The following is a 12,373-nucleotide window of genomic DNA, read 5'->3' as shown; positions in this document are numbered from 1 at the left end:
CTGCTTCAAGTTCAAATTGTGGCCAACTGTCTACCCCCATGACTGCTTAATCACTACAAATGTTATCTCCAGAGGTTACCTGGTTACTTTTCAAACTCCCCAAGGGCAGGGGGACCTATCATTTGGTATCTAGGCAAACACCCACTGAAGAATTGAGCAAATATTTTAATATTTCCAAGAGTCTCAGCCCTACACACCACTTTGCTTTTTTCTTCCACATTTATGACTTACTAATACCTTTGGGTCGTGGTGAGACCAAGGAGCATCATGAGCACTCGTAAGTTGTGCCTCACTTCCAGAAGTAACTGTCATGTATTCTGTTGTCAAACATTCACTGAATGATAAACGGTGAGCCAAATGCTGCAGGAACTTGACAATGAATAAGATGCAGCCCCTTTGTCACCAGGGAGGTCAAACAGATATCAGAATTCCAGGTGATGGCGAGTGACTGAGACATGTTGAGCTCCCACCGAAGCAACTGTACCAGGACAGAGCAGGCTTCACAAGGGGGGTCTTGAGTCTCTGGTTTTCTCACACTACACAGCTTCAGATTCAGGACACAAGTTAGGGAAATATGGCCGCTTTACACAAAAGTGATCAGTATACTAGCAAAAGAGCAGGTGGTTTTGCATGGAGATGACTAAAAAGGAAGTTGTGAGACGATTTTTCCCAGTTGCCAAAACCTCTCAGGTGGTCACGGTAGCCTTTGTGCAGGAAGAGGACTTTCCTGAATACTAAATTACACAACTAGTAGTGACCAAAGTAGGTTTTACTGTGTCTGTAAAGTATCCCTAAGCACTCTTTTAAAAAAAATTGAGCATCTGTTTAATAAAGAAAAACTGTCTATTTAAGGATATTAAATTGGAACATGCCTTTCACAGAAAAGGTTTATTTTAAAGCATCTTAGACATTCTTCAGAGATGGAAGACAAAAGGAACCCCATTGATACCTTTGAGACTATGATCAGCATTCTCACCACTGATCATCAATCTCTCTTCTGCTTTGATTTTTTCCCTTGGCCATCTAGTTTTATTTTATAGCTGTGTGATTTGCGGGGAGGGGCGCCTAATCAGGATGCAAGTCAATTTGGGCCACAGCAGTGACAGCGCCAGTTCCAACCACTGGACAGCAGGGAGCGGATTCTTAAACTTTAAAATTTCATAAATATTTGCCTGAGTGTTCTAACTTCACTTCTCCATATCTGAGGAGGGACAGAAAAACAAGGACAGCACTTTAACTCCAGAAAGGGTCTTTGGAAAAATCAGGAAGAAAGGTTTCGATTTGTAGAATTCGTTGAATTGTGGGAGTGGGGAATAAAACCCACTCCCAGTGTTCTTCATTTGAGGTTCTCCATGTGCACACATGATGCACTAAGCAAAGAGGTAAAGGAGTTCAGAGAACAAATAACACTACTTAGTGATGCTGAGAGTTTCAAGTATAATAATATCCAGTTACCTGGGGGGTGTCCACTCAGCTCTCAGAAACCCCGCTGCCATCATTAATAACAAAACCTCTGGGACCCCAAACAGGAACCAGAGCTCCTGCAGTTTACTCAGGCAGTCACGCTGAGCCTGTTAAAGCTTGTAGAGAACTCTAAAAGCCTCCATTTTCTGATTTTCTAGTGCCCTGCAAATTAGAAGCACAATATAGAACGGGTTAAAGAAAGCTCCAGCTACAGGCCATGAGAAGGGGGAACTAACATCCTGACAGAGCTACAGAGGGAGGAAAATTCCACACAAGATTCCCAGCACATTGTCTGAGACTCAGGTCCTGGAGCAGGCACAGCCCAGCACAGTTCACGCCACACGAACGATCTTTCTGCTCTTTGCCGAGAGACGTTTGGTGTGTTTCATACGGTTTCATGTTTTTTCATTAGTATTGGAAGGAATGACTTTGGTTTTGAGAAAGATTTGCATAATAGAAAAAAAAATACCTGATTGTCACTGATAGCGGCTGGATGTTCCAAAGGTGGCAATGTTGAGGTCATTACTGATTGCTGCCACTCCTGCCGGCCGGTACTGCATGAGCATGTGCATGATGGCTCTCTTTTGGTGTCCTCGGGAACAACTCTCAGCTCTTCGACTTGTTTCTTCACCTGTCTCTTTCTCTCTTTCTAGCCGGAGACCACCCCCATCGCCAACTCGCCCCACTATAATCCGTCCACTAGAATCCTCCCTGTTAGACTAAATGAAGTGTCTGGCATGGCAATTAATCACTAACGATTACGTGAAAGCAACTTATTTGATAGCTGTTGCAGCAAATCATGAGTATCGCATGTGTGGACATCCGTAGGCAAGTAACCAGTTTTACTAATGCATTCATCACTCACCTTCGTTGCTCAAGAATACGTCAGACCTTTGGGGTTTGACCCTCCATAACTGCTACCTGCAGAGGCTTTGTATGTTGTACTGACCCAGGTAGGTTTGTGTGGCAGCCCTCTACTTTGGGTATCATTTACCTTGCCTGGCATACATTTGCAATGGCTTCAGACAAGTTTTGCAGGCCATCTACCAGGTAGCACATTAAGTATAATTCTTAATGGAAATGAGATAGTGTGCTTAGAACTAAGCCATACATATTTCTTTTCCCACATCCCATGTAGGATGGCAGAAATTCTGTTGTCCATTATCTTTGCTATCACCTACCCCATAGTTAGCTCCTCTTTCTTTCTTTATTTCATAAGACTGTAGGATTCCTTAAGAAGAAAACTTTTCCAGAAGCACAAAATAGTTTGCAAAGGAAAAGTCTGCACTGTTTAGTCTAGAGAGCTTCACCTGGTACCCACGTGTTTTGCTTCACACTTGAAGCATGTGCCACAGTGAATCAAAGCCTGTTTGGGATAATCAGTTAATAGATTTAGCTAGTTTCGGAATTCAAGGAAGAAGCAAATAATCGAATCTCAAAAAACATCTGGAACATATAATTTCTTTGTTCGCTTTATTCACCTTCTCCTAGAAGGTTACAGTGAAAGCTGACATGGAAAATGTTCAGTTTTTCCAGTAGATCTAATTTTTGGCATGGCTAACTATACTTTGACATGAATTCCAGTTTATTCTTGCTACTTTGGTTGGAGCAACAATTTTCTTTCCATGCTAATTTGCAATTCCCTTACATTATTTACATATTAATGATCATGTAAGAATACCTTTAAACCAGGCTTAGTGTCCTGTCCATTCTACGCTTTCTTAATAAACCTTGAGGCTTTCTGTGAGATAGTCACGTTGGAAGAACGGTACCTGGGGTGGAAAGAAAAGTTGGCGAGAGAGGCCAAGGTGTGAAGCAGAGCTCACCCTTTTACAGGTGAACCTCAGGGTCCCTGCCCCAACCACTCCAGAAAAATGGAATCGAAACATCGAGATCCAAGGCAAATTTGCAATTTCTAAAATTTACAAGAACAGCTTAGCTGGGAGGTTAATAGTTCAGTCTTGAGGCTCAGTTTTGAACTACCTACAACCAGATGATTAACATGTAGGAATCAGCCAGAAGCCAGTTGGAATTTTGTCTGCTAACTGTTCCCAGACAGCAGAGCAAGTATTCACTGACTCGTGGCGTCCCATGACATTATTTCATATTCTACGGAAGTAAATCAGGTTGTACTAACTGAAATGTCTCCCTTTGAAAGCAGTGGACATGATTTGTATGTTAACTTAACTTTAATTTCCTGTGTAGTTTATACCCAAAGCAGATACCCATAAAGTATGAAGTAAAGATGTTTAACCATTATTAAAAAGAGGACTTGCCAAGTTGAATGGCATTATGTTGATTGTATTCTAAAGGGTTACAGCTAGCAAAAGTTAAAGAATACGAGGTTTACAAAAAGGACATTTCAACTTTTAAAATTACAAGTGAGTATAGAGAGAGCATATCAACACCCTTCATCCCCTCGTATTTTATTTTTTCTGCGAATGGAACCAACACACAAGATACAGAGAGTATTTTAAAAATAGTGTCCCAGATAAGTGGGAAAATGTTAAGTAAATAGACATGGTAAAATAATCCGCAGTGAGATCTTTTCATAAAACACCCTCTTTTTAGGATTCCCTTTGCTTCTTCCTTTGAATTCTCTAAAATAGGCAGCTAACGAATCATATACTTCAGGGTTTGGCTTTCTGCTAAATGTGGTTTTGCATTTTGCTGTATTTCAAAAATTTCCTTCTGTTAAGAGGAAAATATTGTGGGCAACCACAACCACTGGTGTGTTCTCAGATCAGCACAAACTATGTCAAAGGAAGTGGGGGATTTTTTTTCCAGGTCTCCTTCCACTGATCGTAAACAGTCATGAACAATGGCATTTGTCATCTTTGGCTTTTGCTTTTAGATTACAGTACCACATTCGCACTGTCTCGGTTGCCTCCCTCTATGGGTGCATTTGTATCCTTTTTCACTCCTACAGTATGTCTAATAGAATCCAGTCCCTCTGGAATTTCAGCAGTCACATTGGAAAATATTTTCAGCTGGCTGCGTCCTGCTAGGAGATGCCAATGAGAAGGACTCTGCAGCGTGCATGGTGATAGGTGCAGCATACGCATCAGGCCTTAAGATGGGACTGTAGTTCAAGTAGCCGAGTATCCCCGATCCATTTCTAATCTGCTGTGTAACTTCTTACTGACGGCTCTGAGGCTGTCAACAAGATAATGTGGCTCCATCTTGTCTAGCATTATCTTAAAAATCAATGTTTTTAGGATTAAAAACATGAACTGTGTATGTTTATTTCATAAGTACATCTAGTTTTATTGTCACGTGCTAAATCTTGCATGCACATTGACCATTTGGAATAACCATTTACTCAATTGTGGACAGATTATTAAGATAGTATTGATTTAGACCAGGTATATTACATTTCCAAAAATCATCTACGAATAATACCCTTCTGAATATTGCTTTTAGCTGTGTTTCATAACATAAAAGAGCAGTAGGGTCGATTTATTAGCAAACTTGCTATTTGTTCAGATGCAAAGTCATTCTGCCCCCAAACATAAGGAAACCAGTTCCTGTGATATAATTATAAGCCTTCTGGATTTAGAATTTAAAAGTCACACAGATTGACTTATGACTATTTAGTATAGACTGTAGCCATAATTCTTAAATATGAAATGGGACCTAACACCAGTTTGTGATAAATGTTAATGTTTCTGTGTACAAACACATTTTCTATGCATGTGTCTCTACATATACAATATATGCATAGTAAATTTCTGTGAGTACATGTATTTTGTGTCCCCTTGAATAAGTAGGTTTAAAAGCACTCGTCAAAATGCCACAAGCATGAAACTGATTGTTCTGTGTGTTGTACATATGTGCATATGTACGGGTGTAAATATCTATATCCACGTGCTCAGTATGTGTGCATAGGAATATATTTTTTAAATTGTGCTAATCCAAGAGGTGTTTGGGGGATCTGCCATTACATGGGGTGACACTAGTTTGCTGTCTGCCTAATCTCCTCACTGCGGATTGCATTTATTCTGAGAGGCCCAGAGCTCACAGTAAGGCAGACAACAAGTCCAGGCAGGTATACAAAAAACCCACAGCACTGCTGTCAAAGAAGAAATGACCTTAAACCATGTAGTTTGATAAGTAGGATCTAGAAACCTTCCTTTTAGATCTCTAGGTAAAATTAAAAGTTAATTTCAGATTGCTGAGCTGAATCTTAAAAAGTTGTGCTATACAGTTGTGTTTTTTTTATACACTAAGTATTAAAAAACAGATATTCAGCAACATAATAAAAGTTGTGGGTTTTTCTAAGTAAAATTTGCAAAAAATGGGGGGAGAAATTACTTAATTCCTTGGAAGTAGGTTCTCTACTTTTCCAGGTAAACATCTTACCTTTGGCAAATGGTGTAATTATTTAAAATTGACTGGAATCTCCTTACAATTAAGAATGAAGTCTAAAAAGTAGGTCTCTCAGCTGAATTCACTGAAGGAAAATAATAGACGAGACTTGCGCCCTGAGTTTTGTATTGTTCCACCGAGAGGATTGCCAGCTGTGAGCTCAGCTTGGTGGGAATGAGGCGGGTGACGTTAGAGAAGCAACAGATAGTTCACCAGATCACCCAGTCCTTTCCAAAGAGCTCAAACATTCTCCTGGATGATCTTAGTCCTCTGTCTAGCTGGTATGCTTACAATTATGTGGTGCTCTGCGTGTGAAACTTTAAGACTATTTTTGAAGTGCGCTAGATATGCCTTGCACTGTGTGTGTGTGTATGCGCGTGCGCGTGTGCGTGTGGATATGTGCAAGAGTATACATGAGGGAGCAAGAGTGGAAATGCAAGGAGGAGCCCCTTGTTGTCTTCAGACCTGTCCACACTGGTGTGTTGCTGAGACTTCACTCTGGTGGAGGATTCACACCTGACTCAGCTCAAGGTGTCGATTTCTTTTTAATCTTTACCCTTAAGTTCCTTCAACTTTGCTCATTATGTAATGTTTGTAAAATTAGGACCCAAATTACTCTGCCCTCTTGCATTGACTGCTGCCAGTCTGTAAGAATCATTTCTCCCAACCAGAAATCCTACCCCTGTTAACTTGATTTGCATTTTATTTCACGTGTACAGCCTTTATTGTGCTTGTCTGTGTTCATTCTCTCTCTCCCTTTTCTGAATCAAATTCGTCTTTTTGCTTTTTTACGAAGTATACAAAAACAAATCGTATCTTCTCTGTTGATTCTTTAATTAACATGAGCCAGAGTACTTTCCTCTGTCGTCTTGGCACTTTCAGGATTTCTCACTGCTGATATATGGACTCTGAATGGAATTTTTGAAGCAAATTTCTAAAGTCTGTATCATTCCTGAAGGTCACATGTACCTATTGTGAAAATGTGAAGCTGTATTTCTGAACCTGAAATAAATTATAACATTTGAAGGACCTCCTCTTTCCTAATTCTTGTATATCTTTGAATCCTGTCTGTACCTTTGAGTAACGCCTGAGACTTTTAACAACTTATAGCTGTTTTGCTCCAATTGGTCCAGAATTAGCAAAGTGGAGAATAACAACATCTTTCTTTTTGGTCATTAATTTGGGAAAAGAGGAGATTTTTAAATAGAACAGTTTGGACAAATCAAAGGCAGAAGAGTGGGAGATATTTTTCTCTAATTTGAAGAAATCGTTGGAATAGACTGAAGAAATTGTCAAAAAACTTTAGACAGCCAGAGGGTTTGATGTGACTTTTAACAAGAAGCACCGTGACAGTTTGCTACTGAAAAGGAAGCATCCGTGTAAAATCCAGGAGGGTAGAAGGGGGAATGATGCTCTGGCTAAATGCTAGGTCAACACAAGGCATTTCCTGCAGCAAATAATGAGCTCCTGGACCAACAGTTGGCCTCAGTTACTGCTCAGTGGGTGGGGGTGGGGGGACACTTACCTTCTGGTTTCCCTGGTGCATGAGTGGTTCACACAGGCTGGTCCTAATCGAGTTTCCAGAGAAGAGAGAAAGACTCTCCTCTGAATTCTGAGGTGGGGTTCTGTATCAACCTACACAGCCCCAAATGCAGAAGACAAGGGACAGGCAGAAAGAACTGTAGGTTTATCTTCTCTCCACGATCAGGATGTGCTGTCTGTGAAGAGAAGAGTTGGACTGGTCAGGTGTGAGCAACCTGACCTTGTTGTGATGTCCTCATCTATGTCCATGGTGTTTCCATGATGGAGCTCCCCTACTTCAGAGGCAGCTTCACCGGGAAGAGGGGTTCCGAGGAGAGCCAGGCTGCACCCTTGTGTTTCCACTGCATGAATCCAAAGGGTGTTAATAACGTATTCAGAATAGTTTCTAAGGAAACCTACCCAAAGCTAAGAACCTTATTTGGCAAAATTCCACTTGGTTTTTAAAAACAGTTCTGGCATCAGTATACATCTCTGCTTGATTTGTATTCAAGATTCTGGTTTTTCTGTGGGAATCCTTACATTTCATGTTGAGAACAGTATCTGACCTCATCCCCTGCTCCCCATACTCCAGCACACCTGGAATTTTGGCTTTTTGGATCTGTTCTTTCACTAGGGAGCTTAATAATTGGAACACGTGGAAGAGATAGCAGCTGAAACTACAACCTTCATCCAAAGTTTCCCAAAGTTCATTCCATGAGATTTTTAAAGTTTTATATACTCACCCCCCAACAGAGCTCTTGGTCAAATATGCTCTGGGAGACGATGACTAAAAATTAAATTGATTTTTACTGGAAGGAAAAAAAAATCAGAGCCCATTGTGAATCTCCAAGAAAGGAGTAGTGTCTTCATGTTTCTCATTTAATCAGTAGAAGCTTTATTCATAGCACAACTCAGAGAAGTAGTATTCTGAGGCACATACACTCTGCTTCTGTGTCTTTAGGCAAAAGAAAAAGTCATTAGGTGTGACTGTCCCAGTATGGATGGTCAGCCACAAAAAGCTGAGTGACAAAATCAAGTATAAGGCCCTCAAAAGTTTCCAACTGAGGACAATCCTCTTGGAGCTCTGGTGCCTCTTCACAGTCATGTCTGAGTCCCCAGGAGGCAGGTCCCATGGGATTAGGAAACTTGGAAACAGACTAGAGACACATGCAACAAGCCTTAATGAGCCTCACAAAGAATTCAGACTGTTTTCTGACTTACCCACCATGTTCTGCAAAAGAGCTACGTTAAATTAATCACGGTACCTTCATGAAATTATTGTGAAGACAGGTCCAACTTGATTTAAGGTCCGAGATCATCAGAGAAGGAAGGAGAAGAAGAATACCTGTTGCTTTGCCTTTCTTTCCTCATCTTCCCCAACCTTCAGACTCATGCACTTTTCTGAGAGATGAAATTACCTAAATTAGGGGCCAACAGAGCAAGCAGAGAATGGTTTATGAGACTTTCGACAGAAAAGGAAAAAGCTTTCTAGGAATCTTGTCCAGAAGAAGTATCACCATCAGACTAATTCACAGCATTGAGATATATCCGAGAGAATAATGGATAATTTGTTATTTTGAGTAAAAATTGACTCAAATATAAATTATGCCCATGATCCATATACAGATTCTCCTTGATGCTTTGGCCAAACAGTTCTGTGGAAGTTATTTTTCAGGATGCTGAAGAAAAATATAACTTGAAATTATAATCTTGATTAGACAGATTTGCTTATATGGCAAATCCTAGTGTACTGGTTAGCCAGTCAGTATCGCCATTTAGTACTCCCACCTTCATGCTGCTGAGCCGGGGCTGGGGGTGGGGATGGAGGAACAACAACATGAAAGCATGAAGCACCTTCTTAGCTCTACATGTAAGAAATTTCAAGTATGTTCAGCTCTTGAATTCAAATAATATGTAAGGGATTCTGGAAAAGAAACAGCAAAAACCCAAACCGCCCAGGTCCAGGATACAACTGACTCCGACCCTCCAAGTTCTGTCAGCCTTGACAACATTTGGCAGAGGGGAAAGCTGGATGCATGTGAAGGGGAAACAACGAGCCCAGGGCCTGAGGGTCACTCTGATATTTGCAGCAAATGCTCTAGCTGTTGGCGAAATGCACTTCAAGTCCCAAAGTTTCTGATCCTGTTTCTGCACTGGAACACCGGCCTAGCTGCCCAGCGAGCATCCTGGCCCTTGCTCCCAGATGCCCCTTCATCACCGTGGACTTGCTGTCAGCCTTAATGGCTCACCTCTCCACCCTGCTGAGGTCATTAAACTGTTCTGAAGCCCCTTCAGAGCTCAAAAATAGTTTCTGTTTGCTGGGCAGGTGATAAATCTCATTGAGCCTGACAGAAATTCAATTATACTTTCTTCATGAAAGAACCAGGGATACCCATTCCCTGGGTCTCACCAGCCAAAGGCTTGCAGACCCCCCACAGTTGAAAGGTTAGTGCTAATAACAAGCTCTTCATCATTTAAATGGATGGAGGCCTTGGTGTAACCAGCTTAAATTGGACCAACAAAAAAGATTGGCCTTGGACTTTATCACTGCTCAGAAATAGCCTGTTCAGTTTGACTCTATTAACAGAAAGTTTTAAAAAAAAAAAAGTTTTTTGTTTGTTTGTTTTGGTTTTGTTTTTTATAGACTGTATTGCTTCACTTCCTGGCTTTTTGTAAATTGAGGTGGAAGCATGTTGCACAGGGATGAGCAGCCACAGCAAAGTCCAGAGTGGGGTACAGATAGCTCACAGTCCTCTGGCTTGCTGTAATGTTGAGTTCATCACCGATTCCGTTAGAGACTTTCTCAAATGCAGACTTCCGCTGGAAGCCAGCGGGAAAGCGTTACTTGGCCTGCTCTTTGTCTACAACAGAGCTGTTCAATGAAAGCGTCTCTGTAGCTTCAGTCACTGCAAATCATCCTCCTGGCAAATAGGCTGAGGTTCAAGATGAAGCACAACTCTGACTTCACAATCCCTGGGCCTGATGAGATGCAGGTCAGGTTAAGAATGTGGAGAAATATCCAGAAAACCAGCTTTACCCTGACTCACTTGAGAATAAATCAGAATATGAGTTGCATCTAACTCTCAGCAGGAAATTCTACAAAATCCTGTGGTCATCAAGGACCAGCCCCGGCCTACTAGTGTCCTGAGGCCCGATTCTGAGCTATCACATGTCAGGACTCTTCACCTGCAGCAAATTCTTGTTTCTAAATCCTTTTCTGTGAGATTAACCCCTGACACCTTCTGCACTGTAATTTCATAATTCACTTGATCTCCTGAAACCTTGCTATTTCCCTCACTTTAGAAAAAATTTCACCTGCCATATTTCTATATCAAGTGCCTCTGCCCCTATGGAGAGTTCACAATATCCACTTAAGTCTTTGGAAATAGAGTCACAAAATCAGGACTGGGAAACAAATGTACAACTTATACAGGTATTTAGCCCAGGTACTCTTCTTAGTTCTCCTACATATAATTGCATGATTTGTAGTTCTCTGATGCAAAATAATAGGATTTCCGAGCAGGCGCAATGGCTGGCACCTCGCATGCTGCTGTATCGGGGATAGTTCTGGGAACTGCTAATTTGGCCACTTGGTGTTCTTACATGTCCCTGCATGTCTGCCTGTTTTTTGTCTGATTTGCATTTGGCTTTTGTGAGATATTTTTGCATGCTATTATTTTATTTCATAATTTAAACATTGTTTTCTCCCTCTGTATCTGTGTTTTCTTCTTGTTATTTGCTTTGTTTTGTTTTCACTAGGCGACCCCCTCCTGCCGTTCCTGGACGACCATCCTAACCCCCATCACTCATCTCCTTTTGTTTCCAACAACATGTCCATCCATGGTATTTAAAAACCTTTTGTTTGCACTATATGTCATATGTACATAAAAACTTTTATTTTTGATCCATGTCTATAATTAAAAAATTCTATTCTATATAAAAAATGAAAAGTGTTCTGTTTCATTTTCTAAAGAAGACTCAAATTAGAATATGTCTCAACAATAAACAGGTAAGGTGAAAAACTGCATAATTTGATATCTTAAGGAACATAATATTTACATTGTTGGAGCATTGTGATTTAAGATGCTCCTTGCCAAGCAACAATAATCGTCTTCAACTGAAATGCCCACTCAACACAAAGAGTGAAAGAATGAAGGAAAATTCTAGGTGCCTAGAGAAACGAAGACTGAATGATTTTAGTTGCCTCCAGGAATCCCATTATTCTTACTGCACCAAAAATATTTTTTATTTGTATTATTTTTTCTAAACACTCTTAGAGGAGGAGATAAAATATGTAAGATCATGTAAGAAACCCTAGGCCTGAAACATACAACCCCACAAATTTTATCTGGCAAATTTGGGGGTAAAGAAACCACATCAGGGAGGAAGTCTGGCCACCTTGGGAGGCTTTGCCATGTCAGAAAAGATCTAGAAAATGGATCTACACAAGTGAGAGGGAAGAGAACATTTTTATGTCTCAGTCCTCAAATGATAATCCAACATTGAAATTTTAGGCTATTAAAGTGTCCCAAAGATTTGTCCAAATAAAATGTTTATTATTAAGACAACACAGTCCAACCTGCCAATTATGTAGCAGCCATCTCAAGGGTTTTTAATTTAAATCAGAATTTTCTGTTCGAAGATTTATGTGGCCCAGATTAGAATTTAAAAGTAGCCTTTCTTAAATGAAATCACTTTTGACATAAGAGAGTCAAAAAGTCGGTCATCCCTGGCATTGCGTTTATGTGTGACCTCATGAGCCCGGGCAAGAAAGGCAGGAGGAGAGGTGGGCAGGACCTGCCAGCTGGAAAATGGAGACCCCTCACTAACTGGGCTCTTGCTCTGGACCATGAAAATATGATTTTATGGGAACTGAATTCTCTATTCAAAAATGCAAACCCAGTTTCTCAGGCTAAAGGTTTCCCATCACATGTTACCTCCTATCTACTGTATCCCAGGCTCAGTGGTGACCAGGTAGAGCCAGGGCCAAAGTTCAAAGGGTCCAAAGCAAGGCATTCAG

The 12,373-nt window shown here is 40.8% G+C and overlaps 1 protein-coding gene across 1 annotated transcript in view; it reads left to right on the top strand.

The window, feature by feature from the left end:
- Positions 1–11,196, top strand: part of Dnm3 (dynamin 3) — a 431,668-nt gene extending 420,472 nt beyond the window's left edge. Inside the window, exon 20 of the mRNA XM_026388451.2 lies at positions 11,113–11,196. Coding sequence (XP_026244236.1) covers positions 11,113–11,149 — 37 coding nt within the window. The 3' untranslated portion in view covers positions 11,150–11,196. The remainder of the gene's footprint in view (positions 1–11,112) is intronic.
- Positions 11,197–12,373: the final 1,177 nt, after the last annotated feature.

Source organism: Urocitellus parryii, chromosome 9 (assembly GCF_045843805.1).
Source record: "Urocitellus parryii isolate mUroPar1 chromosome 9, mUroPar1.hap1, whole genome shotgun sequence".
Classification (NCBI taxonomy): Eukaryota; Metazoa; Chordata; class Mammalia; order Rodentia; family Sciuridae; genus Urocitellus; species Urocitellus parryii.
Note: the sequence above shows the minus strand (reverse complement) of the source record. Positions and strands in the feature narration are given on the sequence as shown.